Below are 20,345 nucleotides of genomic sequence, written 5' to 3' on the forward strand. Positions count from 1 at the left end.
GCCGTGCGCTAGGCCCCTGGCCAGGCGCTGGGACGCGGGGCCGGAGGGTGGTCCCGGCGAGACCCCGGAGCGAGGGGACGGTCGGCGCTCTGGGGGCCCAGCCTGCAGCTGGGCGCCGGGGACAGAGTCGCAGGGGACGCCGCGGGGAGCGGTGGGGCAGGGATGGAAGCGGGGAGGCGGCTGGCGGGGCGGGCACGCGGGGGCCGGACGCGGTAGGAGTCGCAGGCCCGCCCCGGAGACGGCGTGGGGCCCCGCGGCGCACCTGTGGGCGAGGGATCGGGCGGGTTGGCCTGGCGGTGAGGGCGTCCCTGGAGACGCGCACGTTCCCGGGGGCCCAGAGGGCGGGCGGCGGGGGCCGGCTCTGGTCGCAGCAGCCTCCGCGTCCCAGGTGCGGGCCATGGCGCAGCAGAGGGCCCTGCCGCAGAGCAAGGAGACGCTGCTGCAGTCGTACAACAAGCGGCTCAAGGACGACGTCAAGTCCATCCTGGACAACTTCACCGAGATCATCAAGACCGCCAAGGTGGGCGGGGCCCCGGGGCGCAGCCGGCGCGGGGTGGGGGTGCGGCCGCGGCGCAGCGGGGGCGGCCGAGGCGGGTGCACGACCGCAAACCGGTCAGCAGGGGAACCGGCTCTTCGCAGGCCCCGCGAGGCCGCCGCTCTTATGCCCGGTTCCGGGCCCGGGCGGCAGGCGCGGCGGGTTGCGGCGTCCTGGCAACGGGCCGAGGACGAGGGTTCGACCCAGGGTCAGGGCACAGAAGGAGAGGCAACCAGGGGGTGTGCAAACAAGTGGGGTAACACACTGGAGTCCCCCCGCTGCCCCTTCTTCTCTGTCAAGCCCACGGAGCTGCCGGGCTAAACACCCGGCACCACTCAACAGCAGCAGGTTTGGGCAGAGACCCAGTTTCTCGGGCTCTGGTTCCCGAGTCACACGACCCTGGCGGGGACTGGCTGAGGCCACATGGTCACCTCCGGGCCTGGCAGGGGCGCAGAGCGCCGTCGTCGGGTGGAGAGGCCAGGACGCCCCCCCCCCAGGGGTGAGCGGGCCGGGAGGCGCAGCAGGCAGGGTCTCCGCTGGGCGCCGCAGCCGGGGGAGCTGGCGTGTCCCAGCGACGGCAGCGGAAGCCGGCGTGTGCTCAGCGCTCACGGCGCGTCAGGCCGTGCGGGGAGGGCGCTGGTGCCCTAGCCCGTTGGTCCTCGCAGCACTTTTTGGAGCAAGTGCCGTTGTTTTCCCCGTTTCCAGGGCAGGAGACTGAGGCTCAGGTTCAGTAACTTGCTCAGAATCGTCTGCTAATAACCGGCAGAGCGAGGACTGGGGCCCAGGAGGTCTGGTGCTGACCACTCAGGGTCCCCTACTGCCAGCCTGTGCGCTGGCCAGGCCCCTGCAGGGGCCCTGTCCTGGCGGGTGGGTGGGGGCAGGTCAGGACAGGCGGCAGGGTTTCCGGCTCCTGCATTTACCATCTGAGACGCACTGGGCTGTCCCCGCTCAGGTTTGCCCTCCCAGGGCCTCTGCGAGGATCTCATAAGGTAACGGAGGTCACGGGCTTACCGGCCACCGCGCCTGGCACTGGGGAAGTGCTTGTGAACGGTCCCTTGGAAAAGGTCATTGTCTTTAGCTCTTCCGTTCAGTTTACGGGGTGCCGGCACAGGCGACACCCAGAGAGGCCTGAGCGGGACCTCCTGTGTTTGGCCCAACGGCCAACGCCTGTGGGCACCTGTCTGTCCAAAGGCGCCTGTTCCCTCCTAGAAGGACAAGGGAGGGAACCTACACGTCACCCCAGGCCTGGGTAGCAGTGCCCGCGGAGGACAGGCAGGATGCGGGAGGGTGGCAGGTCCCGACCGGCCGGTGCCTAAGGGTTTCCCGTTTGTCCCCCAGATTGAGGACGAGACGCAGGTGTCTAGGGCCACCCAGGGCGAGCAGGACAATTACGAGATGCACGTGCGAGCCGCCAACATTGTGAGTCATGGGGTGGGAGGCCCAGCCTGGGCTGCAGCACCTTGGGGTCCCCACTGTGGTCTCCGGGGGGGGGGGGGTGACCCACTTCTTGGGAGACAGCCCCCTGCGGGGGAGGACTGTCCGTGGCAGCATGGAGGGGCGGACAGAAGGGTGCTGCTCGGGGACAGGCGACCCTCCGTCCTTGTGGACAAGAAAGTTCCCCGAGACTTGTGAGTACAAAGGCGAACTTCCAAGTGAGACCGGATGTGCGCTTTGGTCCCTTCCAATGTCACAGAACAAGCAAGTCAATGCCGGCCGCAGGTGTGTGCCCACAGATGGAAACGCCCGGCAGGCAGGCGGGCTGCCGGGGGCAGGGCAGGCAGTTAAGCGGGGGAGTAGTTTTATCTGTGGGCTCGGGGGCTTCACAACGTGTGTGACTGGAGATCAGTGCCGCCAGCCCGGGGCCGAGTGAGGGTGGGGACCGGGAGGGAGATGGCACGTGCCACCTCGCCGGCTGCCTTGGCAGCGTTTCACGCAGTTGAGGGGGGTCCCAGGACCCTGCCCTCCTGTGACTCACCTCCCGGCTCTCACTTGTCACGCTGACCCGTGAAGGTCAGGGCCGTAGCCCCACTGCAGATGAGGAGGCTGAGGCCGCTGCTCGGCCAGTGTCAGGCCCACGGGCATGGGGCGCTGTCACACCCGCACCCGCCTGCTTGCTTCCCGTCGCCGCAGGTCCGGGCCGGCGAGTCCCTGATGAAGCTCGTGTCGGACCTCAAGCAGTTCCTCATCCTGAACGACTTCCCGTCGGTGAACGAGGCCATCGACCAGCGCAACCAGCAGCTGCGTGCGCTGCAGGACGAGTGCGACCGGAAGCTCATCACCCTGCGTGACGAGATCGCCATCGACCTATACGAGCTGGAGGAGGAGTACTACTCGTCCAGGTACAAATAGGGCTGCAGCCGCCCGCCCGGCGCCGGGGGTCCCAGCAGAGCTCCCGCCCAGAGCACCTGATCCGCAGACACTTGACACCGTTTACCGGGCCAGGCCCTGGCATGAAAGTCAGAACCTTCGGGGCCCGGAGGGCCAGAGCCAGGGTGCCGGCTGCCTCTCTCGAACTGTCTGCTGCTTTTAGCTTTGTGATCAGTACATAATGGAATGTCCCAGCCAAGGCTGGGCTCGCCCCCCTGGCCACCGTGCTTGCCCAGGGAGGCACTCCCACGCGGGCATCACCAAACCCCCACAGGGGGGCGGAGGGGTCCTGGGAAGGAGGAGGAAAAGCCACAAGCAGAGGATGACCTTCAAAGCCAGGCCCGGGCACTTGGGCCGCCTCGTCCTCCAGACCTGTCCCCCGTGCCAGGCTGCACTGGGCCCAGGGGTACACCGTGGGCACGGATCACCACCCCAGCCCTCTGGGGCCACTTAGAATCCTGAAGCCTGAGGCCTTTGAGCGAGAGGTGCCCCGCAAAGTCTCAGCCCAAGTGTAATTTGCGTGGGGAGACCGAGGCTGTGGGCTGGGGGCCGTGTGCCTCCATCCTCCGCGTGGGGAGTCTGGGCTCGGGCCAGCAGACTCAGAGTCCGCACCACGTGCTCCCACCCAGACAAAGCTGCCCTTCCTGGGGTGGGTTTTACTTTTCTATTTTTTATTTTTCACACAACCCAGGCCTGTGCCCTGACTGGGAATCGAACTGTCGACCCTCTGGTTCTTGGGCTGGCGCTCAGTCCATTGAGCCACCCCAGCCAGGGCCTGTGGTGGGTTTTAAACGCTTCCTTCTGCCTCATGGAAGCTGTGCCAGGGGCTCAGACACCCAGCACCAGCACGGCCTGTGGTCTGGGGCTTGGATCCAGTGCCACCCCTCATGGTCCCTGCCCAGCTTGGCCTCTGTGGGAAGGGAAACCATGTCACTGCCCAGCTGGAGGGGTTCTAGACCTTTCCAGAGCATTCTGGGGCTGCCTCTAGTCCCTGATACCCACCGGCTCAGCAGACATGTGGCGATCAGCTCCTAACACCCCAGGCCTTTGGAGGAGGGTCCTGAGTGGGTCCCTGGGGGTTTCAGACCCTGCTGGGGACATTGCTTGCAGCCCCACTGGTTCTACAGCATCCCTTCACACTCCTGTGCTTGTCCCCGTCACCCCCCAGGGCCAGGCCTCTGGCCTGAGCAGCTGCAGGAGAGCGGTTCAGCCTCTTGAGGTTGAGGGCAGAGGGGAGGGGACCTGCCCAAGGTCACTCAGCAGGGCCAGGGGGCCAGGCTTCCCACACCCTGCCCTGTCAGCCTCTGGCTTGCCCACGGGGGTCTGGCCCTCGTATCCCTGGAGCCTGGGGTGGGGGTGGGGGGGCGCCAAGCTCCTCCTCTGTCTGCAGTGCCTGTGCGTGGCCAGGCTCCGCTAAGTCAGGGCTGCCCCCGCCCCCCCATCAGCCTCCCGCCCCCCGTGGCCCGTCGCCTCTGCGCTTGCTTGCCTGCTTTTCGCTGCTGCCTTGCTCTTTGTCTACCGCTCGCCCTCTGCTGTCCTCGGGACACTGCTCTGTGACTAGGACAGTTTCCAAGACCGAGCTCTGAGGGCGGGAGCCGGGGGCAGGGCAGGAGAGGCTGCAGGAGGACACCAGGGGGACAAGGGTAGGTGGGTCTGGCACCCCCCTTGGCCTCTTGAGCCCTCGCCCAGGCGCTCCCGCAACGTGTCGGTGAGGTGGAGGGGGGGCCTCATCGAGGGGCCTGGCTGTGATCACACAGCTGGCGCCACGTCGCAGGACAGAACACCGGCGTCTCCGTTCCCATCCCCTGGCTCGGCTCAGGCCCGGAAGTAAGACAGGCCTCTTCCCTCAGGGTCCATGCAAAGTGGGGGGCCGGCAGCTGCTCCCAGTAAGAGTAGGGTGGCTGGGGCCAGCGTGGGGGAGGCAGCAGGGGCCAGGACAGCCGAGTGACAGGACACCTGCTAGATGAGTGGAGGGACCACCGAGGTCACAGACCCGCACCGGCCGGCCCTGCACAGCTCCTCCCTTTGGGCTGCGAATGGCCTGATGCGGGGGGCGGCCTGCTTGGCCAGGTGCCTGCACAGCGGGGAGAGGCAGGAGTGGGGTGCTGTCTGTTTCTTACCTGGGCTTCTGTCTTGCTCTCCCTCCCCCGGCGCCTGCCTCTCCCTGCTCCGTCTCCCCGGGCCGGTGGTGGTGGAAAAGCTCGAGTCTGTGCGAAGCTAATGACCTGCCTCTGTGCGAAGCTTACTGGAGGCTGGACCCCGACACAGACCCTGCCGATGGCCTCTCGGTCCCTCTGCTGGCATCCCTGGAGCCCGGTGCTGGCCCCCTGCAGGCCGCCGCCCCTGCCCACGTGCACGCTAGTGGCCCTGCCCCGCAGAGCATGTCTGAGCCTCTCCGGCCGCCCTCGCCCGGCCTCTGAGATCTTAGAATAAACCTGGCGCTCCCCGCCTGCTGCACAGCCTTGTGCCTCTCAGCCTCGGCTCCCGCTGGGGGAGCCACTCCGGCCTCCTTGGGGGGGTCTTGTTGGCCCAGGGTAAGCCCACCCGGGAGCGTGGAGGGAAAGGCTTCCCCCACCCCTTCCCAGGGTGGCCCACTCTTCCTCAAGTTGCCTCTGTTTACTACCTTCCCGGCCAGCTGGGCAGAAGGAAGTTCCCAGAGCCACTGGCCTGCCGAGGGCCTCACAGCAGGGCAGAGAGGATGCCCGAGGTCGGAGACCACAGAGCCCGCTGTTCCCAGTGGGAGGGGCTCTGGGTGGGCCGTGCCGGCCGCGTCCAGACCAGGCCACCTGTGCGGAGCCACCTTGCGCCTCGCCCCGAGGGTCCCTGCAGGGCTGGGACGGGGGTGGGGGGTCACACCGAAGCCCAGCAGGTGGGGTCCTTCCTGGTTCCGCGCACACATCTGTTTATTTTTTGGAAGAGAACGTTGAATAAGAATGGTGCTGCCCCTATGTGTTGGTTGGTTCATTCCCGTCTGCACCTGATCGCTCTGGGACCCCCCGGAGCTCCCAGGGGCTGGCAGAAGAGCAGCTCCCCGATGCTGCCTGGGCGGTCGTGCGGCCTCTGGGCAAGCAGGGCTTGGTTGGGTTGGGGTCACGGCAGCCTGCCTCCATCGCCCCCACGGCCTGGGTCCTAGACTCAATACTTGGTGAGTGAATGAAAAGCCGCTGCCATGTGGCACGTTGTGCGGCCCAGGCACCTGTGCCTCGTCCCTTCCAGTCCTCGCTGCCACCAAATCTGTTGTCACCAGCACTTCAGGCTCAGAAGGGGCTGGACACGCCATGGAGCTGGGAAGCAGAGCGGCAGAACTCAGTACTCACCCCAGATGGCACGCTAAGCCCAACGCCACCGTGCCAGCATCGCCTGGGCAGCGGGGTCACGGCAGAGGGGCCGGGACTTCAACACTGCACCCTGTCACTGTCATGTTCTGCCTCATGCAGGAGACCATGGCCCTGGTATATGGAAGTGGTGACAGCCCACAGTGCACCCTCAAGGACGGGGAGGGGGACTACAAGCTGACCCATCTCGGGTCCCAGAGACTCCCATGGCCAAGCAGAGGCCCCAGCCCTGGCTCCTGCCCAGGTCACGGGTGGACTGGGCAAGTTTCCCCGTTGATGAGGTGGGCGGTCGTCCCCTCCCACAGCACTTGGATTGGGGAAATTACTTGTAGTTAAAGCACCAGAGAAGAGCAGGCTTACAACCAATAGCAGTGCACATGGGGGGAAGGCAGGGGCCAGACTGAGCGGCGGGGTTTGGATTTCCTTCTGCCCCTAAACTGCATCACCCATGTCAGCCTCGCGGGCTTGTGCCTGCACCCCCACAGGACACGAGGGTGTTTCCTGAAAGCGGGGCAGCCGTCCTGCATCTCTTATGCAGCCCATACCCGCAGCGACAGAGCTCGGCACAGGGACGGCCAGTTTGCTTCCGGTCCTTGAGAGCCAGAGCCACACGGGTTCCATTACCCCTGCCCTGGCCAGGCCACACGCATTTAGGTCCCCAATGGTCCCATGTTGTAGACTCTGGGCCATCTCTCTCCTTACCACGTGTGTACAGCAAGCTTCATGTTCTGGAAGGGCGGCTGGAGGCAGCACGAGGACACCCGTGCAGAGCAGCTTCTGCACTGTTTGAGCCCTCGCCTGCTCGTTGTCACGTAAAAGTCACCGTCAGAACGTCAGCGGCAGGACACTGGGCCATAGACACCTGTCAGCTTCCTCCTGAGAACGATTCTCGGTGGCCCAGGGACAGCATCACATGCAAATGACCCATTTACTCCATAATGTCATCTAGCAGCGTAACATGTTCAGGTTTCCCCAGTTTTCCCCCAAACATCTTTTAATCTTATTTGCATTGCAGTTATTTAGTATAGTCTTTTAAAACCCAGAGCAGAACCAGGGTGGTGGTGGGCATGGGTCCGTGGAATTCAGGACACACTGAAGGGCAAGTGGCGGCTTTTGCTCAAGGTCTGGATGTGGGAGCAGAGGAGTCGGGGCGCTTCAGGCTCGCCCAGGTGCTAGGAGCAGGGGCTGCCCTGACAGCAGGGAGGGGAGGTGGCTGGAGAAGGTCAGATCCCCACTCTGTCCACAGCAGCGCGAGCTGTGTGTCACACACCCCAACGCGGATCTGGGGTTCACGGGTGTCCGCACATGCGCCCCCACGTGGGTCACTGATGGCAGAGAGTTGGCAGAAAAGAGAAGTAGTTTAGAGACCCGGAGAGAAGCAGCCAGGTCAGGAGGGGAAGGCCCTCGGTCTGGGGTCCCCAAAGCCACGTGAAGACGGGGTTCTGGGGAGGAGACATCAGCTGGTGAGTCCCCCACACAGCTGCACGGAAAAGCTCACTGAAGATCAGGAAGGCCCATAGTCAAGAGCTGCACTGGGCGCTCTGGCAACGCGAGTCGCACCTGTCACCCCATCCAGCGAAGGCTTCCCCGTAGATGGACGCACAGGACAGCTGACCCCACACCCAGCATCTCTGACTCCAAGGCGACCCCCAACGGTTCTCAGCTGGGTCCAAGCCTGCCATCGCCACGAGCTGAGGGACACAGGTGGGGTGGTCCCCAGCCGGACACGCCCCTCCCTCTCCGGATGAGTTCTTAGGAGGAGGAGCCTTGTTTTCACCGTTAGCCCGCGATCCCACGGTCCGGAGCAGAAGTCCCCGCCGCGGCCTCCGCCCCAGGCACCTTCCCCTTGGCGCCCCCATCACCACAACTTCATACATTCATCCCGTCGCCAGTCGCCCCTGAAACATAAACTCGCTGAGGACACGGTCGTGTGTTTTCATCGCTCCGGTGCCTGGGGATCGAGACCGGCCCGGCACCGGCGAAAGCGCAGCCTTTCTGAACAAGCGTGGTCTCGCCAGCCTCCCCGTGGGGCCCGAGCCCCCCGCGGGCCGAACTGTCTGTGTCGCCCCGCTTCTTGAGCGCCCCGCTGTGTCCAGGGCACTGTGCTGCGGAGGCAGAGCGCGCGACCCGGGCGACCCACGTGGGTCCGGGGCATCCAGGCCCCGCCCCGCCCGCGGCCCACAATGCTTTGCGCTCCGTCCCACGGCCCCTTCCGGGGGCGCCAGGCGTAGCTAATCGAGCGCCGCGCGCTGACGGCCTGGCGCTCGGCTGGCGGCGCCTGCGCACGTGGTGTTTTCTGCGAGCGCGGCGCTTCGGCCGCGACCCGGTCCTTCAGGGTCGCGCTAGCGGGGTGACGGTTACCAGTCGGAGGGGTGCAAGTCCGGTTCTCGGACGCGGCGCCCGGCCCTCCCGCGCCGGAGAGGGACCCCGAGTGGGCCCCGTGCGAGCCCCCAGCCATGGCGTCTCTGCTCGCTAAGGACGCCTACCTGCAGAGCCTGGCCAGGAAAATCTGCTCCGGGCCCAGCGCGGAGCCGCAGAAGCGCAAGTCCGGTAAAGGGCAGCCCGGGGCCGGGGTTGGGAGGGCTTCGGAGGGGGGTACCCCTCCCCGCCGCGGCGAAGTCGGTGCCTGCCTCACACCGCACCCCGAGGAGCCTCCGGGGGGCCTAGACACGTGGATGCGTGAAAGGAGCTTGTAAAATACCAGAAGGAAGTGTACGTGTGATGTGTGAAGTCCCGGGGTGTCCCTGCTTGTCGGGGGCATCAGCCTGGGGGTCCGAGGGTTTCCGCGCTGTCCGCCCACCGGGCAGGAAGCACAGCCCGGGTGCGGAGACGGGGAGCCTGTGGGATGAGGAACGTGGGGAGAAGGGAGGAGGAAGGGGCTCCTGGCCGGGGTCACAAGGCTGTCCTCGGGGAGGAGATGCAGGCAGGGTCAGCGAAAGCGGGCCTGCTGGGACTTGTAGGTACTTCCTGGACTTTTCATTTTACACGAGAAAAACATTCATTAGAGAAAACTTAAAGGAAGTTTCCTTGTCAACCAGTGGTAACTTAGGTCTGTGCATTTCTAGTCCCTTTTTCCCTGTCTCACGTATGGAACAATCAGGTTCCTATGCTGTGTCCCATTTTTCCATTGAAAATGTAAACATTTTCTCCGGTTCTTAACATGAAAGCCTTGTAATTATTATTATAAAAATTTTTATTTACCTATTTTTAGAGAGAGGAGAGGGAGGGAGGAGGAGAGAGAGAGAAACATCCATCGGTTGCCTCTCACTCACCCCAGCTGGGGACCTGGCCGGGAATCGAACGGGCGACCCTTCGCTTTGCAGACGAAGCTCAGTCCACTGAGCCACACCACTCAGGGCCTGTGTAGTTGTTCTTGATGGCTTCATAGCAGCTGGCTGTGTGCAGTGCCATCGTTTGTCCCCAGAGAGGGATGTTTAGGTTTTCCTAGTTTTTCCCTCGCATGGCATTGTGACGGACGTTCTTGAGGCCAAATCTTTGCGCACATCCAGGGTGTACGCAGCACAGACCGTTGTGCCTAGGGGGGACGTTTGTCGGGGTTTTGATGTGTGTGACCAGTCTGCTTTCTCTAGGAAGTTGATGGTTCTGAGCTGTGCAGAGAAGGGTCGCCTGAACCCCTGATTCGCTCTTGGCACCCTTCTGCGCGCAGGGCCTGTGCAGGACCTCTTGCTTGTTGAATGAGTCACAAAGATGGGGACAGCGTCCCTGTCTCATTTCGTATTTCAGGGGGCAAAAGTCAAGGCTCGGAAGCTGCTGGACCCCCAAAAAAGAAGAGGAAGAGGGCACAGAAGAAATCCCGAGAGCGGGAGAAGGTTGGGGAGCCCAAGGCCCAGGCCCTGGGGGAGAAAGCTTGGGTAGCTTCCCAGGCCGGAAAGCCAGCAGCGGCCAAGCAGGAGGAGGCCTCCGGCTCCTTGGGGGCCCCTGCAGGTGAGCGGCCCCAGGACGCCGGGCAGGGCCAGCTGGGACCCACGCGGACGTGGTCCTCTCCAGTCCTAAGGAAAGGCGCCGGCAGACACACAGGCTGCGGGGAGACTCGCCAGAGAGCCAGCTTCCAGGGGACAGATTGCGGGGGCTCCTGAAGGGGCGTCGTGAAAGCTGACTCGTTGGGGGCCCACAGGCGGCCACCGTTAAGGGGGGGGGGGGCGGTGTGTGGCTTGACTTGGTGGAAGCGAAGTGTTTGAGCCTCACACACGGGGATGTCCCGACCCTGAGGGTGACCTGGGGGCTGGTCCGGTGGGTGGCGACGCGGGCTCTGGGGCAGGGCATGGGGCGGGGCCTGGGGGGTCAGGGGGCCGCCTCCGTTGAGCCCTCTGACCCCTTCCGTGCAGGCGTCGCGGCCTCCGAGCCTGGCTCCTTCTTCGCCCTGGATGTGCTGCGGCAGCGGCTGCACGAGAAGATCCGGGAGGCCCGGGGCCAGGTAGGCGGGCGAGGACGGGCGGGGGCGGCGGCCGGCGGGGCCGAGGGCGGGAGAACCTCACGCGCGAACTCGGGCTCCCCTCCAGGGCAGCACCGGGGAGCTGTCCCCTGCCGCTTTGGAGAAAAGACGGCGGCGGAAGCAGGAGCGGGACCGGAAGAAGAGGAAGCGGAAGGAGCGGAGAGCCCAGGAGAAGGCGGCCGAGGCCGCGAAGGCCGAGGAGCCGTCCCCCGAGGCACCGGGCGAGGCCGCGGCGGAGGCGGCGCCAGCACCGCAGGGGCTGCTGTTCAACAGGGTGAGGGCCGGGGCGGTGCAGGGAGCTGCCGGGCGCGGCGGCGGGGGCCCGCGGTGACTTGCGGCCCTCTGCCCGGCAGGTGGAGGTGAGCGAGGAGCCGCCGGCCAGCAAGGCGCAGCGCCGGCGGGAGAAGCGGCAGCGGCGCAAGGGGAACCTGCCGCCGCTCACCGGGAAGAACTACCGGCAGCTGCTGGAGCGGCTGGAGGCGCGGCAGGGCCGCCTGGAGACGCTGCGCGCGCAGGACGCGGGCCGCGCGCGGGATCTGGAGAGCAGGATGCGCTGGACCAGCGCGCTGTACCGCGCCGAGGGCGTGCGCGTGCGCGACGACGAGGCCCTGCTGCGGGCCGCCCTGCGGCGCAAGGAGAAGCGGCGTGCGCAGCGGCAGCGCCGCTGGGAGAAGCGCACGGCGCACGTGGTGGAGAAGATGCAGCGGCGGCAGGACCAGCGGCGCCAGAACCTGCGCAGGAAGAAGGCGGCCAAGGCCGAGCGGCGCCTGGAGAAGGCCCGCAGGAAGGGCCGCGTGCTGCCCGGGGACCTGCAGCGCGCCGGCCTGGCCTGAGGGCTTGGCGGGGCAAGTGCCCAGTGCGCAGCTCTGCTCACTGTGGTGCTCAGGGCTCTGGTCACGGGAGCGAGAGGACGGCGCTGAGAACAGGAGCCGAGGCCCCGGCGCGGGCGAACCCCCTCCGGCTGCAGCCTTCCCTCGTGAGGCTGCAAAGCGCCCCAAAGTTCATGGGGTGAGGAACGAGGGAGCCGTGGGAAGGGCGTGGGGACTTGAAGGGCCCGTGCTGCTGCTCCTTGCCCTCCCGCGCTCACGTGAGCAGGACAGCAGTGGCCTTGGTGACGCCCGTGGGTCCACAAGCCAGCCGTACCCCAAGCCCAAGGCGGAGCCCAAGGCTCACCTCACTGGGGTGGCCTCAGACGTGCCTGGGATCGAGTTACTCGAAGTCTGTCTGTAAAAGGGGTGAAAGTCAGAGTTGAGGTTGAACGCGCGCGTTGAGCACCCTACGATCAGCCCTGAGATGGGGAACTACGGGAAGCTGAGGGAAAGGAGCAGGGCGCGCGGGCGCGGTCAGTCCAGGGAGGAAGGGCGGACAGTGCGGACCGGGGTGGGGCGTGGGGGGGCTGGGGCAAGCCCGAGCCTGCCGGCTGTCGCGCGACTGCAGGCTGAGGAAGCTCGGAGTTTGTGGTGACGCGCAGACTGTTTCAGTAAAGCTGTTGCCAGAACTTTTTTGGGTAAAATCCAGTTAGGAGACACTGTAGCGACCGGGAAGCTGGTGCGCCGCGCTGTGGGACAAAGGTCGCGGAGGGAGAGCGCTGCTGGAGAGGGGCCCGTCCACGGCAGCCCGGCGGCGCGCGTGCCGCTGCAGGGGGGACACAGGAGGGGGCTGCCGCCTTGGGGATTGATGACAGCAGGCAGGCAAAAGTCAGGTGGCTGTGGCATCTCCTGGCAGAGTTTACAGGCGTGATCTGGTGACACAGTGGGGACCGGACACAGCTGGTACAGGAGCAGGGATGGGGACACCGGCCAGCCTGCAGAGGACCCTTGTCACACACAGTGTGGTCTGGCCGGAGCTGGGAATGTAAGGAGTAATTGTTGAAATTTCACGCCTGGGAGTTTAAATTATCTGAGTTGGTAATTCCTAATAGACGTTAAAGGGTATTAGGACAAAGAATGGAAATGCTGTGCGTCGTGAAGTCTGTGGACACAGCTCCCGAGACGAGTGCGCGCGCGTGGGTGTGCCGCCAGGGGTTCCTCACGCAGCGGTTTCCCACCGTCTCGGTCAGCCAAAGCTCTGGCTGGGGGTCCGCTGTCCCACCCCCTCCGCGCCCAGTGGTCCTGTCTGTCCCCGGAGAGGGAGGGGAAAGCCCTGGGAAAATGGCAGGGGCATCGCGTGGGCGCTTCCCTGGGCCTCCAAGGCCAGGAAGCTCACCCCTCCAGCTCCAGTGCTTCTGGGTCCCCAGCTTCCCGTGGCTGATGTGCGGGAGAGCAGACAATGTTTTTGGTGGCGGGTGGCATCAGAACGCCATTTCTAGAAGCAGCTTCAGACAACAGGAGACGACAGAAGGAAAAGGCGAGGAATGTGGAGGAACTGTCCCCTGGTGACACCGTGAATGCTCCGTGTCCACCTTCGCAGCCGCCCGCGACCGAGCACGGGCATAGGCTCAGGGCTGCTGCGGCTCTGCACCTGCGTCCCCTGCTGGACTAGCTCTTGCCGTTTTGCTGGACCTAGCGCTGGAGCCGCGTCAGCTCCAGATCTCGAAGTGCTCCTGAAGGTGACACCGGAGGAGACATCCCTGCCCCTGCCCTCCAGGGGGCCGCAGAGGGCCAGAGCTGCTTCTGCGTCGGTCCAGGCTCGGCCGCTCGGACTTTGGCTGTCGGGCCCGCGTCGGCAGGCTCCAGGCTGCAGCCCGTCGCCGCTGCTGAGGGGTCGCCTGGTGGGCACCGGTCCGCGTGCTGCAGGCAGCCCCACCTACACGGCTCGGGCAGGGCCTTGTGCCAACGATGCTCCAGCTCTGCAGGCCCCACCTGCGGCTGGGCTGAGTCGCTGGGACCTGGTCAGGCTGTGAGCTCCGAGGGCAGGGACGGGGTCGGGGTTCTCCACGGCGCTCCAGGCGCCCGCGCACAGCGGGGCGGCCGCGGGGCTGAATGCCTGAAAGCAGGAATGAGCGAACGAAGGACCGCAAGCTTCTGATGTCTCAGGTCCCGCTCCTGTAAAATAGTGTCTTTATTGATTCAATCTAATTACCTTGGCTGCGTGCCAGACGCTGGTCGGGCAGCCTGGGAAGATAGCCCAGCGTGGGCCCCGCTCAGCGGGCTTGCAGGCTTTCCTGTCCTCAGCGCAGGACCAGCCCGCTGGAGCCTGTAGCGCCGGGACCTGGGGTCCTTGGTCTGAGCGCAGGGCCACAATTCTCCCCCACGGAGTCGTCTCCTCGCTGTCCCCGGTGGCCCCCCACATGACGGGCACATGGGGAAACCCGGCTCCAGGTCCCTCCAGGAATTGGTTCTGCTTATCTGAGACCCACGAGGCGGAGCTCCCGCCACCTGACTTCGCACTGGTCACCCCAGAGGCCAGGGTCTGAGGTCCCCCAGGGAGACAGTGTCCTTCCAGGACTGGGGTGGGGTCTCCCCACTGGTCAGTGGCCACAAAGTCCAGGTCACTGATGACGCACAGCCAAGCCGCTCGTCGAGGTCCCTGAGAAAGTCCTCACGAAGTCTCGGGGACTGTCACTGAGGGCCACCCCGCCAGCCGTGGGGACAAGGGAGCCATGTCTCCAGGTCAGGAGTGCAGTGCGTTCCCCCTGTGCCATCGCGTGGGTGACCACCCCTCGTGCGCCCACTCCGTTGGAGGAACGGCCCTGCGCCCGGCCCCTGCTTGTGAGAGGAGGCGCATAGGTCACACGGCCGTGTCCCTGCAGGTGTGTCTGTAGTCCATAGGTACGGCCACGGCGCCACTGCAGGCCACCTGTGCCCCATCACCGCGAATACGAGGTCGTTTGCACACAGCCTGGGGTACGTTTCCAGATATTTGGGTTTGACAATCTTATGAGGAAGCCTGGGCATGGCTCCCTTTTGTGATAGAGGGATCTGATTGAGCTCACTGGGGAGAAGGGGAGGGGCCGTAGGAGGAGGTTGCCAAGGCAACAGAAGGCCGTCTAGGACGGGATTGGCTGGAAGCTGAAGCCGCCAGAGCCAATGGAAATAAAAAGAGGGCGGGGCTGTTTGGCTCACGTGCTTTGCTGGCTCCTGAGCTGGCTCGCTCTCCAGCTCTGGCTCTTAGGCTCTGTTTTTCGGGGACACGTGGGTGACAACACTGCGGCTGCCTGCGTTTCCCAACGGCCGCATTTTGGACGGGAAGGAACTCCAGGCACAGCCCAGGGTCGCGCTGGCCTGGCAGAGGGTGGCAGGGTCGTTCTTTGGCTGTTGGAGAGGGAACGGGCTCCGAGGCGGAGGCCTGCCGCTCCTCTGGGATCGTGTGGCTTGTGCGTATCATGTGGTTTTAGTTTCTACACTAACCCCATAGAAACCAACAGGGACACGCTGGGAGAGCCCGGGTGTCGGAGCTTAGCCTTCGCTGATAGGCTTGAGTGATTGAAGCTGTGACTTGCTGGGCTTCCGTGGCCGCTTTCGGATGAAGACCCCTTCCCTGCATCACCAGACCAGACCGTGCCTCTGGAGTTCTTCCTAGAGGGTGGTGGTGGGCAGCGGGACCCCACTTGCTGGTTCGGGGACATCGGAAGTGTGTCTGTTTTCCTCCTGTCACTGTCAGTCTCTGAGAGCTCTGGGTGCTAGGGGGGGCACGTGCTGTCCCCTGGGTGCTGTTAAGTGATCCCCACTGTCTGCTGACGCAGCGCGGACCCTGAGAGACCCCTCAGCAGATGTGATGAAGACACCAGCTCCATTAGGACGATGGGAGGAACCCTGGGGGGTGTGGACCTTGAGACAGACTGCACAGCCCAGGCACTTGGGGCAGTGAGGCTGGGGGCAGGGACAGACACACCGAGCAGGAGGAAAGGGGGGTCCCACCCAGAGTCTCACATAGCGATGGTCGTGAATGTCACAAGTACAGTGAAGGACAGCAGACAGCGCTCACTGTATCCCTGCATCTAAGCAGCTGAACACAGACTCCCAGGGAGACAGCATGTGTATAACTAAGAGGCGGGCAGACCGGCGAGACGGGGCTTCTCAGCGCTGGCCCAGGACCCACCTGCGTCCTCACGGGACTAAGCTCACCTCATACCTTGAGCCCAAATCAGCCCCCGGTGGATTTTACCCACAGGTGGAACTTTAGAGCCACAACACTTCTGGCAGTTAACACAGAACGCTCCTGACCTCGGAGCGGGGCAAGATTCCTGAAGATGCAGAGTCCTCTAACAATAAGAAAAATAGCTAAGTTGGGGCTTTTTAAATCAAGAACTTCTGTTCACAGCGACACCAGTAAGGGAAAAGGGCAGGTGGGGAGGGGGACAGGCACGCGTCTGGTTTGCTAACACCTGCTGCTGGGCAGCCCGGAGTTTCTGAGGTGCGGCCTGTCCCGCCGGGTGCTTCCAAGGATAATTTGGCGGCCTTTGGTGAGCTAAGATCGCCACGAACGTTGGACAAAATTTACTCCAGGTTTTAAAAACACGTTCCGCCCACGAGGCAGGTTTTCATTCCCCATGTGGTTCAAATGCCTGCAAGCCTCAGAGATCTTCCGCTCTCTGGACATGGTTTGCCGAGCACATAAGGGCCTCCGGTAGCTTTGAAAGCTATCGCTGCTGTTAACACAATGAAAAGCCTCCAAGATTATTTTTAAATCCATCAATGTGCGTGTAAAACGGACACTTGCTTTACAGCCAAGATTGAAGAAAATATCTACTACAGTGAAGTGCGCTTCCCTAGTCAGACGAGAGGGGGCGCCTTACTATTAGAAACCAGACTGCTTGGGAAATAAGATCGTAAAGTGCTGATTCTAAACAAAATAAAAACGAAACCAAACAAACTTGCCACGCATTTATGTGGTGAAAAACCCGTGTCTGAAACAAGTCACGGACTTCCGTAAGTTCCTTAGAAAGAGATGGTAACTCGTGAGTGCAAGTGGGCAGACTGGGCACGTCACAAACAGGCAACCAAACGGGGATCAGCACGTGGGCACCTGCTCCGCACGCAGACCCGCCGTCGGGGACGGTGCTCCTGGAGTCGGGGCATCTCACGTGGAGCCCGAAGGAAAGAGCAGGACGGCAGCTCTCACGGCAGGATGGTGTGCGCGCAGGAGGCTGCGGGGGAGGAGAGCGGGGACGAGGGGCGGGTCTCCCCCGCTGCACGCACCCCAGCCCCGCCCAGGGCACCGCCTACAGCGAAGCCAGGCGCCCCTGGTGCCCCGGCCACAGCGCAGAGACCTGAGCAGACCCGGCCGGGGCGGGCGCCAGGAGCGCGCTGGGTGTGCCTACACGGTGGCTTCAGATCTTTACGGAGGGGCATCATCCCCATCCCCCACCCCTGTGTCAGCACTCCAGGGTGTTTTACCATCTTTGGGAAGGATGGTTGCACCCGCTGTGAGCTCCAAAACCTCACATATGTCTGCGAACTTTTTCACGCCCAGGAAGCTGGATACGTTGTGTCTGCCTGCGGGCAGCAAGCAGGACCCTCCTGCCAACGGGCCTGGGTCACCCCCCACCCCCAGCCCAGCCCACAGCCCCCGAGGTGCCCTCTGAGCTCCTGGGATGGAGAATCAAGATGGCAGCCAGGGGGGCGACCGGGAAATGTGGGGGCGTCCGCAGCGAGGCCCGGAGGCGGGGCCCCCTGGGCATCCCTCGCAGCTTACTCAGCGCTCGCCCCTCCCGCCGCACTGCCCGACCCGCCACCGGGACTCCCCGGGAGCCCTCCCAGCCCCTCCGGCAGAGCAGCTCACCCCCCAGCCCCCACCTCCGTGCTTGGAAGGAGGTCGTTCGCGCCCCCACCCCCATCCCGGCAGGACCTCTTCCTGGTTCACATCCCGCCTTCTCTGTGCCACCTTCCCGCTCCTGCCGCCACCCCTGGGCAGGGGCTCCGCACCCGCAGGGATGGGCTGCCCCGCACCTGCCTCTGGCCTCTGGCTGCCCCTCTGCAGTGGCCGCGGCGGAGACCTGTCCACACGCTGGGCCTGCAGGGCCCACCCTCAGCCGGCCTGCGCCCCCAGACCAGGCCCAACCCCCTCGACGGCTTGCGGGGTCCCCCATGCATCGGAGAGCCTGGGGTGACGGCATTAGGTGGGCCTTGGGAGGCCACGATGGCGGGTCCCCAGGCAGGGACGGCTGCCCTTGTAAGAAGAGGGAGCGGCCAGAGCTCTTGTGCCTTGTGAGGACCCACCAGGAAGAGGGCCGCCCCGGACCCGCGCCCGGCCCGCTCGGACGCCCGCACCCCCTCCACGCTCACTCCCTGGCCACCGGCGCCGGGGAGGGGCGCAGCACGGGGGACTCACTGAAGAGCAGCAGGGTCCTGGAGGTCCGGCCGGCCCGCCCCAGGCGCACGTCCACCACACCGTAGCTGTAGTCGGTGGCCATCACGCGGAAGCCCTGCACCCCCTTCACTGGGCGGGAGAAGGGCGCGGCCTGCCTCACTCCTCTGGCTGCCCGGGGCGGGGGGCGTCCAGAAGGCTCTGGGGCAGAGGCTGGCCTGGATCGGGCCCTTCCACCCACCCGTGTTCTTGGGGCAAAGCAGCCCCTGGGGACAGGGCCGCCTGGGGAGCCGTGCGTGCGTGGGGCGTCAGCAGCCATGAGCCCGGGACCCCCTGCCCTCCACCCCCTGGGCCCAGCCCACACGCACAGGGGTTCCTGAACACGGCCTTCTTCCGGTCTTTCCGCAGAATCAGTGTGTGCGACTGGCAGCCCTGCACCCTGCGGGGGGCGCGGGGGGCTGTGGACTCCCGCCCAGGAGTCCCGCTCCCCACCCAGGAGCACCCTCTCGTCTCTCTCCCCCCGACCTCCACTCTGTGGGGCCTGGGGGTGACTGGGCTTCACTCCCCAGCTCCTGGCCACTTGAGGCTCTGCTGTTCCGGAACTTTCCAACTTGGACGAGGGCCGGTCCCACGCCTTGGGGGAAACCTGCAAGTGCCCACTGCCTGCCTGCGGTCCCATGGACTAGGGGCCAGAAGTGATGGGGTCATGGCTGAGGGGCCAGTCCTTGTGAGAGTTCCAGGCTGGCCCCCGACTCAGGCCCCCCACCCCTTTTTCCTGTGGAAAAGGAGCCTCCCTGTGCCCTTTGGGACCAGGGGTCTGTGGAGGGGGCACTGGGGTTGCGGCACTTGTCCCCTCACCCGCTAAAGGCCAGGACCACCTTCAGTTGGCCCACTTCGTGGACCCGCACTGTGGATGCCCCCAGCTTCCTCTTGTCTCTGCCCGGCAAGAGCCCGCGGGTGTCGGAGGCAACGGCGAGAATGTACCAGAACCCTGAAAACTGCAGAGAGCGTGCTGGGGTGTGTGGCCCTGGCACCCCCTCCCCGGGGCTCCTGCCGGGGCTCTTGAAGGCCCACCAGACAAGGGAGCCTGCCCGTGGCCCAGCCCACGTCCAGGGCCTGCGTGCCAAGCCTCCGTCCTGTGTGGGCCTCCCAGGGGCCCCTTCCCTTCCAGCTCGCCCACCGATTTTCCGCTGTGAGCTCGCGTTCCCAGGCACGGCCGGAAGTCCACCAGCTTGTGCCCACGGCCACCCCCAGCGGCACCTTCCGCCAGCCAGTGATCAAGTTATTCCAGAACAAGCCCTGCTCATCCCGCCCCTGCCCACCTGGCATCTCCACGGACCCGTCTGGGCCTCTGCTCCGCCCACCTCGGGGCTCCCGGCCCGTGGGGCCCAAGGCGGTCAGTTGAGCTTTGCTGTCCTAGACTGTCCCCAAAAGAGGCCATCGGCACCGCAGGGAGAGGCCCATGGGCAGCCTGCTGGGCCGGGCGGTTTCCTGCCACCACCGGCCACCCACGTTTCTAGGATGGCAGCCTGAAGGTCGCCGGGAATGATGTCCCAGCTGCCCCAGCTGCACCCCTGGCCCGCTGTGGCCGGGCACCTAGCTCAGGGACTGCGGCACAAGGCTCACCTTGTTCCAGTTGAGGTTGTGGGACTCCCTGGGGAGCTGCTCCCATGGCTGGGACCCCACCACCACCACCAGCACCAGCACCAGCGGCAGCCGCCCCAGCGCCATCCTCGCCCTCTGCCTGCCGCCACCAGACTCCGAGTTTAAATCCCTGCTCACCTGCCCAGCTGTGGGTGTCGGGCCAACACGCAGCCTCCAGAGGCCGGGGATGGACGCCAGGGAGGGAGGGGACTCGGGGCCCACCCCCTGCGCAAGGGCCAGCCCTGGACTCTCAGCCACCCAGTGTGAGGGCTGTGGGGGGGACTGCCTGCCTGGGAGGCCATCGCATTTCTGAGGTCACACCCTGGGCCTCTAGTCCTCGAGGCGTGTATCCCCTGGAGTTGTCTCCCCCCGCAGTGAGCCCCCCACCCTGGGAGAGAAGCGTCACTGGGGGTCCCTGTTGGGGAGACGTGTGTGGAGCTGGGACTCGGATGAGCTGCGCTGACGTTGGGGCTGCAGTCTCCATGCCGGAGCCGGGACTGACGGACAGGCCCGGGCTGGGCGTGCGTGCACGCGTGCGCTTGTGTGTGTGGGGCCCTGCGCTCCGTGAGGTGAGGCCCCGCGTGCGCCTGTGCGTGTGGGTCCATGCACGCCGTCAAGTGAGGCCCCCACGTGTGAGCACCGGGTGGCCCCGTGCCCTGCCTGCCCAGCTCCACAGCGGCCTTGCTTCTGCCAGGACTTCAGGCAGGGCCCCCGGGCCTCCGGAGGACTGATCAGCTCGGGCCCTTTGCTGCCCTTGCTGCAGAGTGGAGGCAGGGAACCAAACTTGGGCCTGGGTACTGGGTGCCCCCAGCCAAGCCCCTGG

General features: G+C 65.1%; 3 protein-coding genes across 5 annotated transcripts; 2 read left to right on the forward strand and 1 right to left on the reverse strand.

Annotated features, from left to right (window-relative positions):
• The first annotated feature begins 397 nt into the window (after positions 1–397).
• Positions 398–6,622, forward strand: MED22 (mediator complex subunit 22). Of its 3 annotated transcripts, none has more exons than XM_090275013.1 (4): positions 398–520; positions 1,874–1,954; positions 2,666–2,874; positions 6,150–6,622. In XM_090275013.1, exons 1-4 carry the CDS (start codon positions 398–400, stop codon positions 6,571–6,573), a joined length of 837 nt encoding a protein of 278 aa, XP_090131139.1. In that variant the 3' UTR covers positions 6,574–6,622. The 3 variants fall into 3 exon arrangements, with proteins under 3 accessions (XP_090131139.1, XP_090131140.1, XP_090131141.1); XM_090275014.1 differs by lacking the exon at positions 6,150–6,622 and adding an exon at positions 5,103–5,850; XM_090275015.1 differs by lacking the exon at positions 6,150–6,622 and having other exon boundaries at positions 2,666–4,259.
• Positions 6,623–8,465: 1,843 nt separating this feature from the next.
• Positions 8,466–11,532, forward strand: SURF6 (surfeit 6). Its single transcript, XM_090275011.1, has 5 exons — positions 8,466–8,787; positions 9,982–10,182; positions 10,584–10,672; positions 10,758–10,964; positions 11,044–11,532. The coding sequence occupies exons 1-5, from the start codon at positions 8,694–8,696 to the stop codon at positions 11,521–11,523; spliced, it is 1,071 nt and encodes a 356-aa protein (XP_090131137.1). The 5' UTR covers positions 8,466–8,693; the 3' UTR covers positions 11,524–11,532.
• A 4,909-nt stretch (positions 11,533–16,441) lies between these two features.
• Positions 16,442–19,609, reverse strand: LCN10 (lipocalin 10). Its single transcript, XM_090275289.1, has 6 exons — positions 19,505–19,609; positions 18,737–18,876; positions 18,247–18,317; positions 17,903–18,010; positions 16,969–17,067; positions 16,442–16,718 (listed from the first exon to the last, which is right to left on the reverse strand). The coding sequence occupies exons 1-6, from the start codon at positions 19,607–19,609 to the stop codon at positions 16,690–16,692; spliced, it is 552 nt and encodes a 183-aa protein (XP_090131415.1). The 3' UTR covers positions 16,442–16,689.
• Between the last annotated feature and the right edge of the window lie 736 nt (positions 19,610–20,345).

The sequence above is a fragment of the Furipterus horrens genome, unplaced genomic scaffold (genome assembly GCF_987537825.1).
Source record: "Furipterus horrens unplaced genomic scaffold, mFurHor1.1.pri manual_scaffold_4, whole genome shotgun sequence".
NCBI lineage: Eukaryota > Metazoa > Chordata > Mammalia > Chiroptera > Furipteridae > Furipterus > Furipterus horrens.